General features: G+C 45.0%; 1 protein-coding gene across 1 annotated transcript; it reads left to right on the top strand.

Annotated features, from left to right (window-relative positions):
* Nucleotides 1-268: 268 nt before the first annotated feature.
* abat (4-aminobutyrate aminotransferase) lies at nt 269-24,638 on the top strand. Its single transcript, XM_006637161.3, has 16 exons — nt 269-432; nt 7,638-7,758; nt 10,688-10,785; nt 11,505-11,534; nt 12,652-12,769; nt 16,843-16,892; nt 17,507-17,587; nt 18,553-18,645; nt 19,167-19,229; nt 19,325-19,388; nt 19,713-19,861; nt 20,319-20,456; nt 20,945-21,112; nt 21,507-21,653; nt 21,886-21,997; nt 22,899-24,638. The coding sequence occupies exons 2-16, from the start codon at nt 7,689-7,691 to the stop codon at nt 23,018-23,020; spliced, it is 1,503 nt and encodes a 500-aa protein (XP_006637224.2). The 5' UTR covers nt 269-432; nt 7,638-7,688; the 3' UTR covers nt 23,021-24,638.
* The last annotated feature ends 1,087 nt before the right edge of the window (nt 24,639-25,725 follow it).

The raw sequence follows: 25,725 nt of genomic DNA, 5'->3' as shown, positions 1-25,725 counted from the left end.
TACTCGTTCATTCAAACAAGACTTATTACCCAGGCAATATAGCAAGGCATATTACACAGGTAATATATTTTAAAAAGGGGAGGAATCGTGTGGGTTTCATGATCTCTTGGGTGTACGCGAACGGACCTCTGTCCCCCTTGCACCCCGTCTTTGGCTCCCCCAACACGCCGCTGGAGCGCCTGTGCTACACGTTTCCCAGCCGTGTCCGCCAAGCGGAGCCGGGAGGGGAGGCAGCTGTCCCCGATTGGCTGCCAGTCTGAAGGCTCGTCCCGTCGTCTCTCCTCCCCTCCTCTCCTCTCCCCCCATCCGTGAAGGCCGCCGCGTTTTAAAGCCAGCTGCGGAGCTGTTGCCTAAACCGGAGCTTGCACGGACGCCGACCGCCTGCTCTCCCCTGCCGGTCCCTGTCACCTAGCTAGGCAGCATCACATCACGGTGGGTCTCTCCCGCACTTCCTGCAGAGCCGAGCTGCGGGTGACGCCAGCGCAGATCGGCTGTGCTGCTGGAGGCGTATTTGTTGTTATTTTTAAGTTTGTTGATATGCACCCGTTTGTGCACGATTGGTAATTTTGTCAACCTCCTAAACCGGTCGCTCCAGCCCGAGCCCGGTCACGCAGAGTGTGCGAGCCGATTGTTTTCGTGCCTGTCATTTGTGTGTGTGTGTGTTTGTATTTACACTTTGCATTTGTCCCACCTTGGCGTGAGGGGGCCCCTTCAGTTAAAATTGTTTTGAACAAACTGGGATAAGCGCACGCTTTGCCGTCGATGTCGAAATCGCAAGTAAATCGCTCATCTGTGAAATGGAGGTGACGTCCTCCTGCTGCTTCCAGCCCACGGCTGCTAGAGCGTCTCGGCATAAACATCCGTCCAGATCTAGTCGGAACCGGCTGCATCTGGGTGTTGCATGAACTCTCATCATTGCTTTACGCAATGACGGTCTTGGCACGGATAGTTACCGTTATGTGCCTTGGCAGTTCATACGCGTGAGGAGTTCAGGACTGACGGGGCAAGCTTAAATGCCGACGCAATTTGTGCCTCAACCTATTTTGTCAACCTAGTGTGTTTTTCAACCTGTTCCGTATATCCTTTTTAAAGCTGCCGAAAATAATCATTTTAAATTTCTGGAACGGGGATCCGGGTCCCCCAAGCCAAAAATGAAAGATGTGAGTCGGTGCGCAAACTGTAGCCTGTCTTCTAGGGACGTGCGTCCCTGCAGGGGTCGAGACAGGTCACCTGGTCTTGGAAGACCGTCGCACCTTGAAACCCCCATAATTGATAAATGACCACCACGTTTTGCAGAGGCAGAAGCCGGAAGTGTCCATTTAAAGCATCTCTTTGTTAACATCAGCCGAAAATAAACACGGTACCGTACTGCATTTACCTTTTCATGTGCTAAAAACGGAAAGTGGAGTTCTGAAGTGCAGGCTGTATGATTCTTCAGAGGCAGAGAGCGGCACATTCCTGCAATTGGTAAAAATTGCAGGAATGTGCAATTCAGGACTAACCAGAATTGTAGCATCTGTGTTATACCCCATATGCAATTTTATATTGAGTGCAGGTCGACACCTGCTGAGGGCTGATACAGTAATTAAAAAGAGCCTCAGTTATGTGACAAGCTAATTTCTCCCCTCACATTGGGAAATCGACTTCTTTCCTTTACTTTCACGGAGCGCTCATTGACCGGTGCAGGATCTGGCATCTGCTCTTCAATCTAAAACGGGGGGACCCCTGTCCTGGTTATGGGGATCCCCACACCCGCTTGTTCCAGCCAGACTCTCACCTGCACAAATGAAACCCTTCATTGCCTGACTCATAGGATTCGCTCGAACTGTTTCAGCTCTCGGGCGTGTCGGAGGCTGTTCTCCCGATCGTTGCTTTTCAGAGCTCATCGAAAAATTCCCAAACTTTTTGAGCGGGCCAAAAAAAAAAAGCCAACAACTGGCAAGTGTTCCAATGAAGCCGCCTGCTAAATTCAATTAAGGCTTCGGGAGGAATCCTACTCCGTTGGGCCCCTGAGCAAGGCCCTTAACCCCAACTGCTCCAGGGGCGCTGTACAATGGCTGACCCTGCGCTCTGACCCCAAGCTTCTCTCCCTGTCTGTGTGTCTCATGGGGAACAAGCTGGGGTATGTGAAAAGACAAATTCCTAATGCAGGGCTAATAAAGTGATCTCTATTAAGTAATTAACCTGGTCTTCCTCCACCACCACAGTCGCTCTGAACCTCTCCTAGGAAACACCAGCTAACGACCAAACAGTCATCCGGGCTGCTTGTCTCCATAGTGATTCCGTTACCAGGAGGGTGCCAGCCTGGGAAAACTGGAGTTGGTGCTGTCACAGCACTTTGAGTCTTCCAGTCACTGCGGAGTAGATCCTTAATCGCTTAATCAATCCACGTGTTACAGATCACAATGATAGATAAGGATTAGCTGGAGCACAGACTTGGAATGGCCTGGATTCCATAATAGAATCTGCAAAAAAAAAAAGGTGATTTTCTTTCATACTGGTTGGCGCGATGTTGAACATGTAATGTTCACAGGGAGTTTTTAGCTTCAGGTAAATCATTTTGCACTGTATAATATTAACCAGCATAGTGCACAGTGACTTTGATAGTAAATGCCCCCAGAGCTATAATTATTGGGTCAGATAAGGTTTCCTCAGTCCTGCTGAAATTACCGGCCTTATCTAAGATTGGTCAAGGGTAGCTGCCATTCTGCACCCTGTCAAATAATGTAATCGTGTGTGCTGACCTTTATAGGCTTTATAGGCTGTAGGAAATTTCCATTATGTTTTTAGGAAATGTCACTTCTTTACACTTGATTTAAAAATGTCTTGATCAGACAACAAAGGTGAAGAATCTCTCAATGTTTGAAGGCCCCCTCTGTGACAACATGGTGCTGTGGCTGCAGTTACTGCTGCACCTAATAAAAGAAGTGTCAGTAAAAAGTAGCTTCTCTTCAGATGAGCACTCCTTATTGAAACCTAACATTATTGATTATTGATTTCTAACATTGGCATCATAATTCCTCTGTGTACAGTATTAATAGACAAGGCGTTTCAGAGGCCTAACATTCTGGTCACCCCAAAAACCCCAGACTGCTACTAAGCATTAAACTCTTAATGGCTCTCCTGGGATGTTTGTAAGATCTCTCAATTGTCTTTCTCCCCATTCCTGAAAGTCAATCGTTTCCAGAAATTTTAAGAGACTCCCTGCACTGAGGTTTCCTTTTACAATCCTGGCAGGTCCTCTGGTTTGTCCTACAACCCATATGTGTGGTTATTGTTTATTTCCTCCTCTTCCTGTTCTGGTATTTTCTCTGTGCCAGTATCACAAACTACACTACTACAAGCTGTGCTACGCCTAGAAGTACAGTTTCAGTAAAAGTGTGCACAAGCGTGTATACTGTACATACAAGTGTGTGGTCTGTGTGTGAGCTCTGCTGTGTACACATGTGTGTACACCGGTGTGTGTATATATACGTGTGTGTGGTCGTTGTGTGCTCTACTGTGGTCTGTGTGTATTTGTACACGTCTGTGTGTACTCTACGATGAACTGGTGTCCTGTATCTGCATCTTGCCTTCAGCCGGTTGTCTGTAGAGTCAGGTTCCGGCTCGCTAGAGCTGTGTATTGAACTGAGCAGTTATTGAAAATTGAACTTTTTCTATCTCTCAGGGCAGTTTACTTATAGGGTTTTCTGTGAAGCAAGATAACACCTCCACTGTTCACTTCAACCCTTAATGCACTAAGGATGTGATTACATTCCTGTGGCCACAACTGTCACACTGTATTCAGTACAGCCCATCTTGAAAATTGTAAAAGTGACTGAACAGCCTCACCCATACAAATGTGTGTTTTAATTTAATGCAGTTCAGCAAGAGTCTGACAGCATTTTTTTCTAGCTCTGGCAGAAGTTGCCACACAGACCTGAGCAGTGCCTGTCCAAAGCGCAGACACTGATCTTTCACAAACACCGTAGATAAAGGACATTTTCGTTTTGTATAACTGACCAAAACTGCACCAGTTTGTAAAGCCATTTTGCTAAAAATAATCAGCTGATAGGAAATTTTAATATGCTTTGTTTAGGATATGTTTAGTTTAGAAAAATAGGATACTTTGACGGAGTGATTAAAGTAACACTGTATTCTAATATGTTCAGCTTAATTTGTTACATTTTTTTCCTTGTTGTGCCCATGTTTTGATTTTTCACATTTTACCAGGATTGTGCGGTAAATTGCCTAAGTCTACCATGACAAAATCCTTCACAAAATTAGAACCACAGTTGCCACCACTAGTAAGGTGCTCTGTGGGCTGGGCCTGCAAAAGGGTAAATCCATCTGCTCTAATGAGATTATAAAGCATAGTGCCGTGGGTTAGTCTACGTAATTATAGTTAAGTTTTTTCTGGTTTTTGTCAAGTGGTTACCTTGGCAACTGTATAATGGCGTGTACTTTCCTGTTGGTACGGTTATTGAAATCCTGCCTCTGTCTCCTGCATCAGGGCTCCTTCTGTGAGCTCTTGTGCTCGCTGCCTCTCTCCCGTTTCCCGGGCAACGGATTAGAAGCATCCGCTTTTGTGTGGTGAGTGCGCTGTTCTGAAAGTGAGTTAACCCTCAGGGGGAAAAAAAACTGCCAATGTCAAAAACAAGTAAATAAACGAGCAAACTAGTGCGTGTGATGATGTAGTGTATAGCGTGCGCCGTATCACACCTTGACCAGAAAGGTTTGTTCTGCGTGCTTTCAGTAGCGGTGATATGAGTGGTATGTCAGGTTAGCAATTGGATGACACCAGTTTGACTCGTCTTTCAACCTGTCACAGTTCTGCAGTTCCTAGGCCAGCTCCTTCATGCTTATCCCTGAAAGCTTTGAGCTCCTTTGACTTTATCAGTTATTTCAGCTCACAGGTAGAAAGGGTACAGGGTATGAGCTAGGCAAAATTATTTGGAAAAATTATATAACAATATTGCATGTCAATTGATACATTGAAGCATTAAATCCGGTCACAATAACAAGCTCCATGCAGTTTTTTTTTTCTACTTTCTGATTAAGAGTGAACACAACGTATAAATAGGAACTATAGCACCCTCTGGTCCTATTAAGATGTCCCTAATCAATGAAGTACTTCACAAATACGTGAAAATAATGAAGGAGAGCTCTGGAAGATTGTCAGTTGCAGCCTCTTATCAGAATTAAGGTTTATCCTTCTCTTGTTTCTTCATTCACTCCTCCTGCTTTCTCCAGCAGCACCAGTGTTGAGGTAGAAGACTTTAACAGTAAAACCGTGCAGTGCAAAGCAATTAGCATTTTAATGGGCTGTGCAGATGAGTTTTCGCACTGCATTTGTCCTTATTCTTGGTTATGTTAGATTCCTCAAGAACGGCATAGCCAGTTGTAATAAAGGTTCAGTGATGTTGAGGTATTGAGTGAATAACTAAACAAAGTCTGTCCTGTCTCATGAGGGATTATGTTTCATACTGCCTCTTGTTCTTTACCCTCTCTCTTGAAGTGTGATTGCCTGCTCTTTAATTTCCAGCAACATTGTGTTCTTCATGGTTAAATGCACTTGGGTAGCTGTGCTGGAGAGGAGACGGTTTGTGTTTGTGATTCACGGACAAAATCCTCATCATTAACTAGTTCTGTTGAGGAGTATTATCATTGGGGGGAAAAAGAGCTACATTTGTACAAAGTCACCACAATGACATTGTAATTTTTTTGTTGTTTTCTGCATAACATATTTGTTTGAGATAAAAAGCCATATGTTAGTGAACAGTAAATCAGACTATATACAGCACAGATTTATTATTCTCTAATATGTATGTACTTGTTTGATAAATATGTATGTGTAAGGTGTCGGCTAGTGTACCTTGTCTCCATTGGGATTGAATTTCCAGTATTTGGTAGATCTGCTGGAGTCTCAGAGGCAGAAGACTTGCTTTCTGAGGCCTGCTCGGCGCAGTCATGTTTTTGTGAGAACCAGTTTTATCCAGTAAGGCTACATGTGCATCAGCCTGTCTCCTAGACACTGTGGAGAGTGTTCTTGTGCCTGACGCTTTGATTATGTAACCAAGCCAGAATCCAGAGCAGAAGGGATGTAGCACTGACATTACTACACATGGATAGCGATGCACTCTGGTTGTCTGTGGGCGAGCTGTGTGTTCAGGCTCAAAGACCGATGCCTTCAGACATCTGCATCTAGCTAACCGAGTTGAAATGCTTTGGGAAAACCTCTAAATGTTTTGCTTGGGCTGTGTTGTCATGATCATCGTAGATTAAATTTCAGAACATGCTCATTGCTCGACGGATGACCGGTGTCAGAGCAACCACATTTTCGGCAAAGCCTGCAAATTGCAGATTACCTGCGTTTTTTTGGTTATATCAACTGGGAATGTTTCTCGTTTTTTGTGAACCAGCTGTGAATCCTTTTAGAGTGAATGGTCATCCATTCCCCTAGTATATGTGTGTTGGACATGAAAATAAAACTGTTTAAACTGGAACAGTTTTTGCAAGAAATAACTGTTTGAATTTTATATGTAAGTGGAAGAAATATATAAAAATTAATGTTTAAGAATCTTTTTTTAATAGTGGTGAACATTGGGACTGGAGTTTGCTGTGCGTGTGACAGATTGCTGGTAGGTAATGCTATTAATGGAGAGATGGGAGAGGGTTATAGAGGTGCTAGCACTGGGAATATGAAGCACAGTATTCTATATGCTGTATAGAACCATTCTGACCTGTAAAGGTTATTGTGAGGGGAGCAGTTAGGAATACTGGGGACAAAAAAAAAACAACTAATGCTGACAGCTACTCCCCAGTAAACAACAAAGACATGCTTGTCCTTGTTAACTCTCGGTGAATCACTGAAGTTTGGCGTTTCTATTAAGGACCATGCAAATTCCTCCTACACTTTGCTTGCCTGGTGGCTAAACTCGAGAGTCTGCAGTGTGGCGTCCTTTTGCACAGGAGGAAAAGGCCATGCATCCAAGGCAGGGGTGCCAAACTCCAACCCTAGAGAGCCACTCAGTCTGCAGATTTTTGTTCCATCTCTGCTTTTTAGTGACCCCCACTAATTAGTAGTTCAGCTGCGGCAGCCTAAGAGCTATTACCAGCTCTTGAGGTGATGCTGAAACACATCATTTGTAGTGCTGTCCAGACGCATGCCTCACGCATACACCTGACTACCACGTGGAGCTTCCTTGCAGTTAGTTTACGCATAATCCTCCAATGATAACATATAATATTTTTTTGCATACAGACTTAAATTTCTTCCATTGTAATCGCAGTGAAATGGTAGCACCTAATACACATTGGTTTTTTTGTGTGTGCAATTTTCATGTTTTGTTCATTTAAAAACATGTTTGTATGATACAGACTGAATGTGCAACCAGGGTTTCCAAAAATCTTTACTTATTCATATATACTATATCAGAACCTGATTGCCTCTCCCTGAGTAACTTTCTGTAATAGGGTTAACATACCACAGGAACTCCAGAACAGTGCGTCCATTTAAGGATACACTGTGTTGTACACTGTCTGTGTTATTGCCTGAAGATAGGATCCTCTGTTTCCAGGACCTTGAACGTGCTCTTCTGCTGCAGCTGCAGGTGTAGGCACGGCCCCTAACTCTTCCTCCTGTCTGTCTCTTACAGGTAAAGTGAAGTCTGGTCTGAGCCTGTCTCCATCTCTCTCCACCCACAAACATGGCTTCCAGCCTGCTCAGTCGCCAAGTGGCGGTCTCTCTCCAGCACAATCTCCGGCTCTCAGTGCCCCGTAAGTAGAGCCCCGAACTTCCCCGAAACACAAAAGACAAGTCTCTCCTCCCTGGGTCCACAGCAGTCAGTGGGCTTTCCTATAGACCGCAGGATTTCCTCTTCTGACAGAGGACGGCACCTCCCTCCTCCTCATGTTTGTCACCTTCTGATGATGTAAAATGCTGCTTGTTTTGTGTCATTTTAAAATACTGCAGTAAAACATCGTATTCCAACCCTCTGGGCTCTGTGGTTTTAAGTCGCAGTTGCAATGCACTCCTTTATAAATATGTTTGATGAGTTAAAGTAAGTTTAATGCCTGCATACCTTGGCTCATTCATGGATATAAAATAAAGAATGTTTTCAGTGACGTATTTCAAAATGTAAAAAAGGCATGGATATGTATTTTCATTTTTAAAGTCAGCCATGCACTTTAAAAAGTGTGCAGAAGCTTTTATGGAACATTGAAGCTGTTTTTAGTATTCAGTGTACAAGTGCTGTTTTCATGTAATACTGTGACTGTGAATATGTCTGTGTAGAACCGTTGCTTCAGAAATGGTTTTGAATAAGAGTGTGTTCCACAAAGAAAATATGTAGCACTAAGAAAAGCTTTCTGGAGATGTAGCAAGTTGCTGCACACTGTGACTGATACACCCCTGACCTAACTGCAACCTTGCCGAAAGATTCTACTACCTGCATAATTCATCGCCTCGATTTACTGGGAGGAATAAAATATATTGACATCGAAACGTTTGATTGCAGGCTAATGTTCTTCTTGCGCAACAAAAAAGCGATTGTCATGCATAAAGTAGTTAACCATTCCAAAATTCCTGATTGCCTGCTGTATGAATTTTAAGGTGATGTGGTTTAGCTGTTGTACATGGACTCACTTCCTGATAATACTCATTTGCTTCTATAAAGCTATAAGGCAAAGGTGGGAACTAGTCCCAGTAGTGCTTGTGACTGAAGGTTTCATAATCTGCTGTAGGTCAAAGCTCAAAGGTTTCTGCAGCTGTAATTTCTGGATCTATCTAGTTTTTAGTGTTCTCAGTTTATGTAACATCTGCTGTTGCTGGAGAAAGCCCACGAGGACTGATCATGTTTGCTGTGCTCAGTGGGTCTACATGCCTGTCTTTCTTGTGTAGAGCAATTCAGAAAAGCTCTGCAGTTCTCTTGCAGCTCCTCAAGGAAGGAAGAAAGAGTTTAAATAAAGAGTTCATGGTATCAACTCACCTTTTGCGTTGGTGCACACCTTTGATTATTTATATTTGATCAAAAATGGAAAATATGTAGACACTGTAGTCTAGATCAGTGATTTGCAGCCTCCGAGACTTCAAATGCTAGATTTTAACTAGGTTGAGAATGCAGAAAGACATTATGTGGTGCAGTGTTGTATGTCATACAACTCCTTTGAGAGGCTAGTCACCTGCAAAATATCTTGCACAGTAGGGAGACCGTTTTACTGCTGCTAATTGTTGCTGATAGATTTAATGAGTGGTTATTTTCTGCAAAGTGATTGTACTTGCTTCAGGTGCGCAGATGTTACATGGCATTGAGTATAATCTCAATGTAAATAAAATATAGATATTCCTAAATGCTTTTTAAAAGAATCATCTAGCACCAGTGGCTAGAGAAGGCTCTGAAGTGGGACCTAGTTATGAATCTCTGCCAACTGGAGATTCAAAGAATAGGGCATTTCTTTCCGAAGCATTTTTTACTCGTGATTGGCAGAATGTTTAATAGCAACTTTTGGTTGGAGATAAAAAGTGCCAGAACATATTCGGGCCGGATCGAACATTTAGCATGGGGACTTCATCTATTGTCTGACTTGGCATGGTGTGAATCTCAGGCTCAGTGCTGCCAGTATGTATGTGATTTGTAAGATTTTAATTATCTGAATTCTTTAATGATCATGCAGAGTGTCTACTCTACAGCAGGCATTTATAGTTCAAGGGGGTTCCATTCTTGAAATCCCCATCAAATGGAGCTTCCACTATGTGCAGAGAAACGTTATGGGGACTGGTTCCTTATGTAGGCAAAACAATGTGTTTTTTAATTTAGATTTTCTTCTTTTATGGATTGTTGACATAATCAAAAATATGAAATATTTTTTTTGTGTACATAGAAGAAATGTAGCATGCTGGTGTTTAAAAAAAAATAGACAAGTGAAAATGACAATAATTGTGGGATCATCTAGGGCTACAGAACTTTTGAGCTCAAGTAGCTCTTCACTTTGTGCTCAAAACAATAGTTGAATAGACTATTGAATAGAAACAAGTCTATGTAGGCATCTGCAGCAGCCAAAGTCCTTTCGTTAGCTTTCCAGCACACCGGCAAACAAGTCTTATTTTAACCTTTCACAGCACAGCGTCAGTCAGCACAGGCTTGTCCTTGCTGTCTACAGAGGCACTCTGGCAAAGCTGCAGCACTTAAAGCCTGTGCTTTTGCACTTTAAACTCTGGTGCTGTTTTTTGCACTTGTAAAAATGTGCAGCGTTTGCTCGGGCTAACATTCCTTCTCTTGAGTTTTGTGGCCAGCTGATGCAGAGTCTCTGCACGGAAAGTGCTCGTTTAAAAAAAACAGGCTCTGCTCCTTTCTGTGAGCACCTGGGAAGTCAGAGTGAGCAAAGAATGTTGCTTCTGCAGCCCAACCTCGATCCCTCAGAGCAGAAGCAAGGATGTTGCCCGCAGGTCACGGAATAGGGGCTAAAAAAGCTGACTGTGGATCAGCGAACTGTGAAGGTCTGTAGTGTATGCTGAATTATTCTGAGACCGTTTCTGAGAGAATTTCTTCTTTTAAGCACGTTATAGCCTCAGAGCCCCAGCCCCAGAGTTTAGCACTGATGCTAAGATGCCATGTCTGAGCAAACATGCCCACTCCTGTCTCTTGTCAGCAGCTGTCGGAAGAACAGTGGTTTTACTGGTCTTGACCGTCATGTCGTTCTCTCGCAGGGTACAGATGTGTGAGCAAGGCTGCAACGAAGAGCTCTGTTGAGTTTGAGTATGATGGCCCCTTGATGAAGACCACAGTCCCAGGGCCCAGATCCAAAGTAAGAGCCCAGCATTTACCACCGCTGTCTGTGCTGTACGCTTGTCACCTAAACAGATAAGGCCAGATTTGAAAAACATGGAGTCACTTTGCCAAAGAGCAAAGGCTCTCCTCTTCTCTGTAAACTCTCCTATGTAAAAGACACAGAGTATTTCTAAAAATGCTCGTTAAGTAAGAACTAAATTGGATTAACAAATGCAATATATTTGCTCTCTCATCAAATTGTGAGTTGTCTGAAAGTCAGTGCCCTTAAAGGTTGCAATCAAGGCTTCAGATAGTGTGGGAGTGCAAAATGCAGAGCAACACATACAACTTTTCTGTGTCTGCGAAAAATATCTTTTCAGAGAGGAGCTGGTCGGACCAAATATTTAAAAAAATATATTAAGGACCAAAAAATAAATTCCGAGCCGAAATGGAAGAATTAATTTTGGATTTCGCATTCAGGTTGGGGTTTCCTGGAGTTCAGCTGTTGGCTGCTGGCTGGCTGAATCATTCTGAGCGTGCGGACCTAAAGGTGTTAAGCACTTCACACCTTTAGGTCTGTTCAGCACGCTCAAAACTTGCTTCAGAGAAAAACTGAAATACTAATGAGTGAAAATTCTTGCAGTGTGTGCGAAACGGTGAAGTTGACCCTAAAAAACACAGCAGGAGTTACTCAGTTTGAGTGGGAATTTAGGCATGCAGACTGACTGCGTCTCTGTCTCTCTGTATCCTCCACAGGACCTGATGAAGCAGCTGGGTGAAATCCAGGTTAGTTCCAGTCACCCAAAGAGTGCCCTGACTGCTGGCATCGAATGCTGGTCAAATGAGGCCAATCTCTGTCCTTTCCCCCTGTGTTTTATATAATCTGCTCGTTAGCATTTCAATAACCCCTTGCATGTTTCATTGACGTAACGTGATTACATAAAAAAGAGCACATTCTTTTGACGCATCTCTGAATTAGTGAGAAACCAACTGAAGACAATTGTGTCATGATGTGGAGCAAATAAAATCCGAACACTGCACACATTTTCGGCATCTTTTCTTAAAATCAGAACTATTCATCTCAACATCAGATGAAACTAGATTTGTGGTAGGCCAGGTCACTAAGTGACTTTCTTCCAAACGTTTCAAACAGACATGCCTGTCTAATTTAAGGAACGTCTCTGAGGCTACAGCCGGCATGTCAGATTCTTGCATTCTTTCCTTTGGGCATTCAATCAGAAAAACAAAAGACTAACTAATAAAAATAAAGACACAGAACTCATTAACAGCTATTGAGTTTAGTTGTTTTCCTGTTGCTTAAAGCTATGTGCTCAGCTGAGCATTCTGGCAGGGAAACAGTTTATTAATGCACAGTTTATTAGAGACGACAGCACTGATGGATGACTTTGCTCCTGGGAGAGGGAAGATGCTGATGTTAATGAATTTTATAATGGTTCTGTGTTAGTGGTGACAAGACAAAACCCCGAGAGGGCCAGTTTTGCAGTAAGGCCATGGTTTTGTAGACCTTCCAAGCTGATAAAAAATATGAGAAAATGTGAGCCATTTTCCTATGTGTACGTGAAGAATCTGACTTTTCTAGTTCAGTGTAAGAAAGGCGATCCTCTTAACAGCGTAAAACATGAGATTAAACTAGACACTTCCTTCATCTGCAGGAGCCTGATAATTTACTGTAATTGCAGTATGATGTAATGCTCTTAGAATATGTGAACAAAAAAACGTTCAAAGTTGAGTTAGCAGTTCTTCTCATCAAAATTCACTCATCATACAAATGTGCGCTGTTGACGTGGTTATACAAAGCGTTTTTTACTCGACAGGAGAGGCAGAGTCCACACACGCCAAGCGTGATGCCTCGTAACCTTCGTCTGCAACCCTGTCGTTCCAGGAAGCTGGCGCGGTGAATTTCTTCTGCAACTACGAAGAGAGTCGGGGGAACTACCTGGTGGATGTGGATGGGAATCGAATGCTGGACGTGTACACCCAGATCTCCTCCATCCCGATCGGTAAGAACTACGAGGTGTCGACAGCAGGGACGGTCGGAAATCAGCCCCCGACTGTCGCGGGAGACCAGCGCTTTCAAACACGGTGGCCTCCAAGACATTTTCCTGCTCATCTGCGTGCTTCAGTTCCCACCAGAGAGTCATGCTCCCTTCTGCACAGAAATCTTGGGGTAGCAGCGGGTTTCTGAAGCTCCAGGCAAAGATTTGTGCTGAATTTGACTGACCTCCATATGTGTTACTCAAGGACACACCTACTGTACAACTCCTGTTTAGACAAGCATACAGTAATTGCAGGATCTCTGGTTCTTGCTAACACTAAGACATTAAGATATTTCCTTAACTCCTTTAGAAACCTCAGCCCCTTGAATCCTGGTTGGGAACCAGGCTGTTAATGATGGTGTTGGAGTGGGGGAGGTAGGCAAGGCTCCAGCAGAAGCTCGTTTTCTTTCAGCCTTGGTGATGATTTTTGCATACAGCCTTTGTGCCGAACAGAAATTTTAATAACAAAAAAACCGCACGGGCTTGTGAAGGCTTGTGTCCCGCTGATAGGCTTTGTTTCAGAGTGGTAGCAGAGGGTCAATAGAGAAACCTTGCACCTTCTCTAACGCACACCTCGGGTGTTCACTGAGGCAAGCTCAGTTCTCTCTGGAGAATTGGTTCCAATGCTGCAGGGGTGGAAACAGGTCTTCTGTTCGTGCTCTTTTTTGCTGTTCCTGATTTCAGCAGCTGCAGTGGGTTTCTGTATGTGAGCACAGTCTAGGAGTCTGTGTGCATGATATATATATATATTCACAATGAATGGACAGTCGTATTTAGTCAACCCTGATATGGAACAAGCTGCAATGGAGTAAGCTCTGCGTTTGCATTCCTGTATTTGTGTCATGGAGTTTTACAAGTGATCCAGAGACAGAAGCCCTCTTATAGTTTGAACAAAAACACATTCTCCCTGCACGGGGGTTGATACAAGAGCTGCATTAAAAACAAAATGGTTTAAAATAAAATTTCTTTCTGATGAGTTTAAACGAGCAATTTGTTTGACCCCATATAAGGCATTTCTGTTTTGGAATTGAAGCACTTTGTTACCTGAGGGATGAAAATGCAGCATGCCTGGTTTTTTCTCTTCCTCCCCCCAAAAACAAATATTTTACAGTAAATCTCTGCCAATCCCTGAGTTATTTATTGTGAGGGACTAACAGGAACATTGGAGAAAATGAACATCACCGAAATCGATATTAATCATATATGTCACTTCTGTTGCTTTCAGTCATCCATAACTTTGGATACGAGGCCATAAAATCTTTACAAATAATGTGGAAAACATGAAAGAAATGCATCGGCAGCAGTACATTCACATTTTACAATATATTGTAACTCTGTTAAGCCCACCACAAGCAGCCCTGTGTACTGGCATTCACACACTGACCGGAGGCCTTTGACCAGTGTGAGCCTCACTCCAGCAGAGGGCGAGGAATGAGGGGAGGGGCTCCCTCGAGAGGAATGAGGGGAGGGGCCACATAGTTAAAAGCACCTCATCTAACATCACTGAAGATGGCTTCTTCACCGGCAATTTCATGAGGCATAGCACCTGGGAGCTCAGAGTGAGAAGTGATCTGGATATGACAGCATAGATAGACCTAGAGCACCGCGCCCAGTAAAGTATGCACGCCATCCATTTTCTAACCGTTTATCCAAATCAGGTTTGCTGGGAAACTGGACCCCGTCCCAGCAAGGAACGGGCCCAAGCTGGGACTCTCCCTGGATGGGACGCCAGCCCATCTGAGGGCACACACAACACAAGCCTGCACACACACGCGCACAAGGGCCAGTTTTCTCGAAAGCCACTTAACCTACCGGTGTGTCTTTGGCCTGAGGGAGGAGATTGGAGCGCCCGGAGGTAAACCCACGTGAACAAGGGGAGAACGTACAAACTCAACACAGTACGAGTGGCGCCCAAGTTGTGTTATTTTGCTTCTGCCCTCGCCAGAACTGATTTTTGCCTGAACAACGACAGGTTGTAGCTCCTCGACAGCAGCTCTTGTTAGTGCAGCGCTAAACAGACGTGTTTCACGAAACTCCAGGCGTTGCGAATGGGCTGGATTGTTCTGGAGGAACTGGGAGTACCTTTGTTTCTCTCGCTGCTGGCAAGAGATTTTCCTTTTTGCTCTGTGCAGGACTGCCATGATTGCTGAAGCCAGATGCACAACTGTGCAATATGGCCTCCGACTTCATTGAATTTGATTCTCAAGTGCAGTTTGCTCTATCATTTCTAGTTTCCCCTATTGTTCTGGGGGGAGAATGAGGCCAGTGTCTTTTCCGTTCTGAAAATCCACAGGAATCCATCGTTGTCTGTTTATACCGAGGCCGTTTTGCTTGAGCTCCAAAGACATTCATCATCTGTGACAGTGTACTAACGAAGGTCTGTTCTGTGGAGATAAGATGTAGACTAGGAGAGACTTCGGAGCGGTGCCCTCCGACTGTCACATGGGCTGGTCTTGTAGCGAGACATTTTTCTGCTGGCTACCTAAATGTATTTAATTTTTTAGTTTTAACCAAACAAATGCCAAAACTCGCAATGTTGAAAACCTGCTAGGGAAATAGGGCCAAACTCCTTGTTGGCGGTACCAGTGCAAGTAAGAGGACCGATACTGAGAATCGAGATGCAGTTTTCAGGAGGAGGAAGCTTCCGGACGGCTTGGTACCGTTAGTGGAATATTAGTAATTTTTTGGATCCTCTTCTGCAACCTCAAAGATTTGTGTATGTCTGATAAAGTTGTGTAATCTGACCCAGACTATAAAATACAGCTACACTACACTTAATAAGTATCCATTAGTGTTTCTGGTTAAACAAATCTCATTAAAGGACGCTGCGTCTGAAACTGATTTATCAATGGAGGAACCTGCTTTCAGATTTTTCTCACTAATATTTGTTCTCCTTTGGTTGATTGAAACGAGTATATATTAAGAGATACTATTATTGTTATGAAATATTATACACTCTTAAAATTTGGTTCTGTTTCAAGGTGGAAAACCATTCCATTCACATTTGATGACATGACATGGTGCCCATACTGTCCCGTTACAGTTCAGTGGTCCTGGCTGGAGCAGGGCAGCTGTCTAAATTGTACTCCCCATACTGAGTGGCGGTGTCTAGTACGTCTGCAGTTGCTTGGATGAGGGAAGCTGTTCAATTTGTGGCGTGTAGCTGGGATCCCTGATACATGATGCCCTGTGTGCAGCCAGCAGCCTCATTTGTTTGATGCAAATGGTGCAGGCAAGCCATTCCGCCACTTCAGTGCCGTCTGATCAGGCCCCTGCGTTTCCATGACAGTGACGATTCGGCTCTGGAACCTGAAAGAGCTGCTGCGTACAGCTGCAGTTGATGTTTCTTTCAGTTTCAGTTTTTCTCACCCAAACCGCATTGTCCTGAAACGCCAATCGGCTCGATCGAGACCCAGCCGGTCCTCGCAGTCGTGTCCTTCCTTTTCTTTATGAGGCTGGACCAGGCATTGGCATGGCTTGGGTAGGCAGCTACGTCAGCATGCAGAGGTTGCAAAAGAACAGGTAACGGTTTATTCCATGCTGAAAGGAAACGAAAGAGACAGCATTTCGGCTGTGGAGCCTTCTTCAGGTGTCTTCTTCACTTCTCTCCTTCATTTATTTGGAGTCGTTACCATGCCATGATAATATAACTCACAGTCCTTCTCCTCCAAGTTCTCTTCAGCAATATATACACTGTCACCTACATACAGGTAACTGAGTAATAGAGGATTAATCTCTGTAATGCAATAAATAACAACAAAAGATGAGGATTCTGTTAAAGATCTGTGGCATTTCTTGTGTCTGTTTCCGTCTCATAAAGTACAAACTGTACAAACTGTCTTACAGTATATACACCCACGGTAGGGACAAGTAGATTTAATGGATGTGATACCATCGATGAAATACTGTTATCTGTGCCAGGAGGATGTGAGTGTACTGATAAGCAATTTTGAAAGATCAAAATGTTCTGTAAGCATGACAGTCTGACCTCTGCTCTATGTGTCTTTCTGATTGAATTATATTTTATTGTTTCTTAGGATACAGCCACCCAGCACTCATCAAAGTCATGCAGAATCCCGACAATCTGGTAAGTATGGTTTGACGATAGATAAAGACAGACCAAAAAAAAAATCTTTGCATATCTTAAGAGTTATAAAAAATGTTCAGAATGCGTGTTGTCCTTATTTTTTCATCTATTCCATCTAATCTCAATGGTCACAGCACGTCTCAGAGCACAGAAAGAGGAGAAGCCAGATGAGGGGGAAAAAATCACATCCTGCAGTCACCTCGCTGAGGAGGGGGGTGTTGGAAACTGAGGCTTTGCTCCTGAAAGCAGCAAAATAACATTGACTATTTTGAAACGGTGTGCATCTGTGAAAAGACCGTTGATGATTTTCAAATGGTATTATTTTGACAGATTAAATTATCTGACTGTGTTCTGAGTGTTTGTGGTTAGACTTTAAGATACTTAAATTCTTTTAAAAGATAAATGCAGTTAAACGTCTCCCGGCAATCCTGAATCCTGACGTTTCATTTATTGTCCTCATTCTGCTGTGATTTGCACTTCAGATATTTTTCCTTTACTGTGGTGGAAATACTACTGTACTACTAATAATGCTAAACGTGTAAACCTGTGGAATGGAATGTTTTTTCTCACTGACTTTACTCGTGATTTCTGTTCCCTGTCTTGTTCTCCTGCAGAGTGCATTTGTGAATAGACCAGCCCTGGGGATCCTACCTCCTGAGAACTTCCCAGAAAAGCTATTGGAAACACTTTTGTCGGTAAATTCTACAGGACATCCCAGCACCAGAGAAACAGGCTCAGGACTCCTGCAGTCCTGTATAGTCATATATTCTCATCAGCTTGGGCACACTGCTCGCAGAGACAGGCAGGGGATGGGATACAGAAGTGGGGCTCTGAGTGTGTGAAACACAACAGACTGAACAGGAGTTGTGAGGGTGGGTCAGTCCGCCTACAGTTTGGACTCCCGGTCAGAGCTGTGATAATTGCAACCTTGCCTCTCAGCTGTGCGCTGCAGCCTCAATCAAAAATAAGGGCTTTTTAATCTGTTCTGCATCATTCCATTCAGGTTAAGCGTTATATTAATACTTATTGAGCTATACTTCACAGCTGATTTAAGAACACGGCTCAGCAATAAATCTTGGATCCATTTACAACAAGCAAGTGCAAGAAAAATTGTATTTCTGTGCTTTGACTACGTCTGTGCTTGGTGGGTAGACCAGAAGCAAGGGGAATGCAGACACCGTTTGCTGTTTAGACCCTGCAGTTGCCCTGCAAACTGACCAGGCAAGGAGACAATTGCACAGCAATCCTGCCAGATCAAGCAGCCTAAAATCACTCTGCAAGCTACCTAGAAATGCATTTTATTGATTGATACCACCAGAGCCAAATTTGCACTTCAGCGTGTCAGAATGTGGTAAAACTGTATAGCTGCTCTTTAGTTCTGAGATATTTTTAAAGGTCTTTATCGCTTTTCTCCTACCGAACGAAATGTGGGAAAGCTATCATGCCATTCATTTAAAGTACACGCTGTACTGTCAGTATCTTCTGTTGGCTAGACCGTGCAGTCGGGAGTCCTGGAGTATGTGAAGTAAAGGCCGTGTGTGAACGTGTGTGAAATTACTGCTGAATCGGAAGCGAGCAGGTGCTGAGCGGGATGTGTCCGGCACTGGGGGTCTTCGGCCGTAGCAGACTGCTCACTGATATGGTCTCTGCTCGCCCACAGGTGGCCCCCAAGGGCCTGAGGAAGGTGCAGACAATGGCCTGTGGGTCCTGTTCCAATGAGAACGCCTACAAGACTGTCTTCATCTGGTACAGAGTGAGTACAGGCGTAGTGGGCAAAGCCCAGCACAGGGGTAATAATAATAATTGCTTACGCTAATATATCACTTCTCTGGACACCCCACTCAAAGGTAATGGGGACTCCCCTCCACCACCACCAGTGTGTAGCCCCCACCTGGATGATGCGACGGCAGCCATAGTGCGCCAGAACGCTCCCCACACATCAGCTATCAGTGGGGAGGAGAGCAGAGTGATGAAGCCAGTTCATAGATGGGGCCAATGGGAAATTTGGCCAGGGGGCTACCCCTACTCTTTTCAAGAAACGCCCTGGGATATTTAATGACCACAGAGAGTCAGATTCTGGGTGAGGGGGCTGCTGCTGTCCCCTTGAGCAAGGCTCTTCAGTAAAACGCCCAGCTGCATTGGTAGCTACAAGTGTGTGTTTCTTTGGATGAATGCACCTGCGTAATAAATTGGTATAACGAAATACCTGTCAGCGTTGTTGCTCACTGTTTGCCATTGAGCTCATAAAGCCCCTCCGTGTTTTTGTGTGTCTAGAACAAGGAGAGAGGAGACATCAAGCCCACGAAAGAGGAGATAGAGACGTGTATGGTCAACCAGGTATGCAGCCTGTTCTGCTTTCATTAGTGTCTGCAAGTCTGGGGACTCCACACTGCCATCTGCTGGAGAAATAAATGACGTGTCTTTCCTCTCAGGCCCCAGGCTGCCCAGATTACAGCATCTTGTCCTTCATGGGCGGCTTCCACGGGCGAACTCTAGGTAGGGCGAAACGCCAAGCTCACTTTCTGTAAGAACAAACCGTACTTGATATGGAGGACAGCGCTCCTGCGCTTACAATTACTGCACCAAAGAAGCTGGATTATTTTGGTTGATTTTTTATAGTAAGAGTTGCATTCTTAGCTATTGTCATAAGGGAAAGACTTAACAAACAACAAAAGTGAAAAACGAAATGGAACAGACTTCAAACGCGACTTTAACAACAGCGCTTACTTGTGTGTCGCGGGAGATATTAAACCCTCAGGAAGTCAGGGTTTACATCCCATGTGTAGGTCTTGCTGGCTGACGCTCGATTCTCGCGTGCAGGTTGCCTAGCGACAACGCACTCCAAGGTCGTCCACAAGCTGGACGTGCCCTCTTTTGACTGGCCCATCGCCCCCTTCCCCAGGCTGAGGTACCCCCTGGAGGAGTTTGTGAGGGAGAACGCCCAGGAAGAGGCTCGCTGCCTCGAAGAGGTGAGACCTGAGCTCACACCGCCCTCCCACTGACCGCCTGTTTCCTGTTTAACCAGCCTGCAGATATTTGGTTCAGATTCTGCCATCTTGTCGAATACGTCCACATGTATATACAGTGGGGGGCTGTGAGTCAGACTCTCGGGGTGATAGTGGGGGGCTGTGGGACAGACTCTCGGGGGGGCCATTGATGAGAGGCCCTGAGACAGACTTTCAGGGTGACAGTGGGGGGCTGTGGGACAGACTCTCGGGGGGGCTGTTGGTGGGGGGCTGTGGGACAGACTCTCGGGGGGTCGGTTGGTGAGGGGCTGTGGGACAGACTCTCGGGGGGGCGGTTGGTGAGGGGCTGTGGGACAGACTCTCGGGGGGGCGGTTGGTGAGGGGCTGTGAGACAGATTCTCGGGGCGACAGTGGGGGGCTGTGGGACAGATTCTCGGGATGACGCAGGGCTGTTTTGCAGGTGGAGGACCTCATCGTGAAGTACAGGAAGAAGGGCAAGACTGTGGCAGGGATCGTGATTGAGCCCATCCAGTCGGAGGGGGGGGACAACCACGCGTCCGACGACTTCTTCAGGAAGCTGAGAGAGATCGCCAGGAAGGTACAGGCCCCCCTAATCTCCAGCGCCCCGTCGGCAGTCATTTCACAAGCATGGGGCTGCAGACGCGAGAGGCTCGGGGAGAATAGCCTCCTCTCCATGAACCAAAAACAGAAATGATTTCTCTGTGAATTCACAATTGGCTACCTTTGAGCAAATGCGCCCGTGAAATAGAGAGTATTGTTTGGGAGAGGTGTGATTACGTGACGATCAGAGACGCACTCCGGGGACCACGTTGTGACAGGTTGCGTGAAGTCAAATGTTAAGTGTTCGGAGAGGAGTAGGTCTCGAAGCGAATGTCTGGTGTCCGTCTTCATTTTACAATGCGAGCTAGCCGCCCACTTGAGAGTGAGAGTGAGGGGATTAGGCGGCAGTTTGCCGGTGCTGAAGAAGCAGGCCTGTTGGTCGCCCATGTTACCATGCTCTCTCTCCACCGGCTGGGGGGTAGCTGACTGTGACCCCACGCCTGTCTCTCTCCCACCCCACCCCAGCACGGCTGCGCCTTCCACGTGGATGAGGTGCAAACGGGCTGTGGCGGCACAGGCAAGTTCTGGGCACACGATCACTGGGGCCTGGAGGACCCTGCGGACATCGTCTCCTTCAGCAAGAAGATGCTCACCGGCGGCTACTACTACAAGGAGGAGATGACCCCCGACATGGTATATAGCTCCCTGCCTCTCCGAGACCTGCAGTCGGCTGTTTTCACCTCTTTTTTTTTTAAGCTTCTGTTTTTGTTGGGGGGGGCGCTTATGATTGGGTTTCAGGGTGGTGTCGCAGGACTGGGTCCCGGACTCTCGTGCACCTCCTGTGTGGAGTTTGCATGTTCTCCTCTCGGTCATGTGTTGATATGCCAGGGTGTTTCAGTTTCTTCCCTCCTTCCAGAGACACGCTGGTTTGTGTAACTGGTGTCTCGACATGGTTCCTGTGTTCATATGCTCTTAGAAAGGAACGGGTGATAATATTAAACTAGAAGTGCGTCACTTTCGGGTGTTGTTGCGGTTGTATAGATCACTTACACGGTGGAAAAACCAGTCTTGTGTTTGATTTACCCAGCCCTACAGGATCTTCAACACGTGGATGGGAGATCCTTCCAAAAACCTCTTGCTGAGCGCAGTCCTGAATGTCATAAAGGCGGAGAGGCTGCTTCAGGAGGTGGCCCGGTCTGGGAAGGCCCTGCTGGATGGCTTGTATGACTTACAGGTACCACATGTACTAACGGCCCAGCCGAGCTCTGGGATTAACGAGCAGTAGCAATGATTAAGATGACTTTGATGTCAGGCTGCATCTTGCAGTTCAGCATAAGGTCACATGATGGTTAATTCAAGCAGATATTCAAGCAGAGAGACATTAAAGCACCCAGGACTGTATGTGATGGGGCCTGTATGTAATCTGAGGACCAAGATTGAATTTCACCTGCGGTGTCTCCCTGCAGGCTCGCTACCCCCAGATCCTGAGTGCTGCGAGGGGCAAGGGGACATTCTGTGCTATTGATGTCCGAGATGAAGACTTGAGGAACAGCCTCATCATAAAAGCCCGAAACAAGGGTAAGAGCAAACTGAGGGGGAGGTTAAAGGTTTAGGACTGGGGATCTCGGGCTGGTCTTTTTCACTCTGGTCCACGTTACTGAACCATTAATTGGTCTTGGGTTATGATGGTATGTAGCCAGTGGCTGAAGGCACCTTTAACACTTGACAGCTTGATCCTGTTTCCTAGTCTCATCAGATCTCAGAAGCCAGGTAAAGCCAGGTGTGATCTGAGGGATTGAAACCTCTTAGGAAAACCAGCTTGCTGCAGTGGGTGGTACTCATGGACCAGTAGGAAGCACTCTTCTGTCCAGATCCAAATTTCTAAACCACTTCCCCAGTCTTGTGACTGGTGATGTGGTACTATAGGAGGGTGTACTTCGAATGAGACATTAATCTGTGGTCCTGATCACCTCGCCATTATTTAAGATCCCATGGCATTGTTTCTGAAAGTAGAGGTGTTGACCCTGGTATCCTGCCTTAAGCCCCAAACTGAAATTAAGTCTTCATAATGTTCCCAGCAATTTCTCCCTTCTCCACCTGACTGCTGTGTAGTAGGGCTACGAGCACAGAATACCTGCTGTGCATCACCCACGTTCAATCCTTTCCTGTATATGAAGCACTGGGATACTTCCATTTGAGAAATGCTGTATAAATGCAGGGAATTATTATTTCCTGAAGGTTAAGAGCTTTCAGGTGTTGTCATTTTCCAGATTAGCCTCAGTTATAAATAGTGAGCCCTTTATCACGAGAAGCTGTTTCTGTGATTCCTTTTGTGGTGTTGGGAGAGTCAGGGGGCGCAGCACATCCAATATTGTTGATGGTGATAATACGTACAGAGAAAGGACATTACTCGGGCATGCAAGGCTCTGAAATCTGCACCTCCCTAATCTTGCGCCTCACAAAATCGTGTCCCACCCAGGGGTGGTGCTGGGAGGCTGTGGAGAAAGGTCCATCCGTTTCCGCCCGGCCCTGGTCTTCAAGGAGTACCACGCGCACCTCTTCCTGAATATCTTCGGCGACATCCTGGCGGAGTACAAGTAGGCGCCGGGCATCTCGGCGGAGCGACGCACAGGGTCCACGTCCCGAGGGAAGAGAGCTCTCGGACATATCGCCACAAGGCCCCCTCCCCCCCCCCGTTCCCGAAGCAATCATCACATCACGGAAAACATGTTTCTCCCAACGACACCCGCATAAACACCGGATTTCAAAAGCAGCCCCGAAAAGGGCTGCGGCAAACTCAAAATCCATTGTCGGCTGGACAAGGAGGGTTTGTTGTTTTTAATTGTACGGAAAACCCGTTTATTTGGGGGCATCGCCCTCTTACCAAGGGAATTTTGTTAGCCATTTCAGCATTGTTTCTTTCAAAACAATGTTACAGAGAGCAATAGAAGCAATATACTGTATACTCCATCATTACTGGCACAGTACCCCCTTTTTAGGAGACTATGGGCAGAAGGCAGCTGGCATATTGTGACGGCAAGATGTTCTGCACTTCTGAAACATGATCTACCACCTGATATGCGTCAGAAGGAGGTTAGGTGGATGCCAACCTAAATGTACTGATGGGTCTTTTAAAATACGCCTGATGGTTTAAATGGCACAATTCAAGTAGGCGTTACTGAACCTCCTCCAGTGCAGGCTTGAATTGACAGGACTTGGGGGACGCTCACAGAGGTGGGTGGCTTTAAAAAAAAAAAAGTGTTGTCAAAAGGCACAAGACATGCAGTGTTGGAAAGGTGCTGGTAAAGAATCTAGCCGGGAGTGTTCACACATTCACAAAACGCTGGCTTCTTCGGAATTGCAAAGATAAATTCTAAGAAGGAACTCAATAGCTAATATCACCGAATTTCACCGTAAGGCTTTTATTACACTATAAAGATGCCCAGGCTCTAGAGCTCGAATATTCCTTTTACAGTCCAGCTCCACCATGCACATTTATAAAATGGGTTGCCCCTTAGTTCATATTTCTGTTTTATTTATGCCTCTGTTTACCAAGAAATTCTTTATTGAAGCCAAGAACACGATTCAAAATGAATCTCCACTAATGATTTGGAGTCCTGTTTATAAAGCTGGGCATTTTACTAAAGTAATTTGCAATGTCCCACTTGGGCATTAAACCCACGATCAATGGAAGATGAAGCTAATAAATATTTTGTAATCGTGTCATACAGCAGTTATCACATTAAACGTAAGACAAATGATGAACATTTTGCATCCTTCACACACTAATCACTTGTCAGTCATGTACACGCACAAATATATTAACTCCTTTAATCAAACCTATTTTAATGTTTAAAGTGGTTTCCTTTTATTGTTTTAATGTTGATTCAATGTCTTAATTGTTCCTGCTCGGGTGAAGAGTGCAGGAACACTCCGAGTTTCTGAACAGAGGTGGTTAATGTCTGGTTTTTATTTTAAGAATATGTACTGGCCATATGTGAATGTGTGGAATGTGAAAGCCAGTCTGTGTAGAGACTTCTGTATCTCGTGATTCCTGCCTGTTAAAAATAGACAAATGATAAGAGTGCATTTTTGTTTACAATGTTCTGTGACCTAAGCGGTGCCAAAAGTTGGTGTAATTTACTAAAATAGGTCTCATTCTCGTTGGAAAAAGAAAATATATCTGAATTCTAAAATAAATCTTAGACATTTTGATTAACTTAAGTGTGATTTTGTTCCTACCTGCACTCTTTCCCGGTGGTAAGCTGAACTGTGTACTTGAATATCTCCTTGCACCTTTTGTTCCTAAGCCTGAAATTAACATTCACACAAAAATAAGAGGGCAGTGGGACCTTTTTCACCCTTGGATACACATTTTATACAGATTTACTACTAACAATAAGACTGTCGCATGTACATGACAGTACTATTTGACAGTTCGGTGCTTTCTTTCGGTGTACCCATCCATGTTGTCAGAGCCGATACTCCGAAACACTTCTTGCAAAGATAAGCTGGACAAGACGCTCACACCTACTAACTACGATATAGGCTAGGAGGTTCAGAGGTTCATTTGCAACCTTTCTTACCATTTTAAAGCACATATATCCCTGGCTATGGCTCCCAAATTAGAGGTGTTTTATGACTGACAGGAAAAGATGCACCTGCACAGAGGGAAACTGACCAGGTCTAGTGCAAATGATCACATTACTCCTATCCTGGAGTCCTTGCACTGGCTTCCTGTCAAATTCGGTGTGGACTTATAAATCCTCATGCTCGCCTACAAGGCTCTGCATGGCTTGGCACCTCAGTACCTGTCTGAACTATAATCGCCCTACTTCCCACCTCGCAACCTTCGCTCTTCTAATTCTGCCCTCCTTACTGTCCCCCAAGCCCGTCTACACTGTATGGGTGACAGGGCCTTCTCCTGTTATGCCCCCAAGCTCTGGAACTCTCTCCCCAAGGATATCAGAGAGTCTCCTTCTCTAAACTCCTTCAAATCCAGACTCAAAACCCTCTTCTCCAGAAAAGCCTTTACTGAACTGGTTCCATTCTTCACCCCTCTGCTTTTCCTAGTACCACCATCCACGGTCTCCTCTATATATTGTAATTGTGTTTTATCATGTGTATTCTTTTTATTTATTGTTGTTGTCATTCTGTAAAGTGCTATGAAAAGCCACCTTTAAAGGCGCTATATAAAATAAAGTTTATTATTATTATTATAAACTGAGATATGCCCATTCATGCAGACGGCACGGCTGTGGAGTGTGGGAGTAAACGGGAGCACCAGGCAAACGCCCACAAGGTAG

The sequence above is a fragment of the Lepisosteus oculatus genome, chromosome 19 (genome assembly GCF_040954835.1).
Source record: "Lepisosteus oculatus isolate fLepOcu1 chromosome 19, fLepOcu1.hap2, whole genome shotgun sequence".
NCBI lineage: Eukaryota > Metazoa > Chordata > Actinopteri > Semionotiformes > Lepisosteidae > Lepisosteus > Lepisosteus oculatus.
Note: the sequence above shows the minus strand (reverse complement) of the source record. Positions and strands in the feature narration are given on the sequence as shown.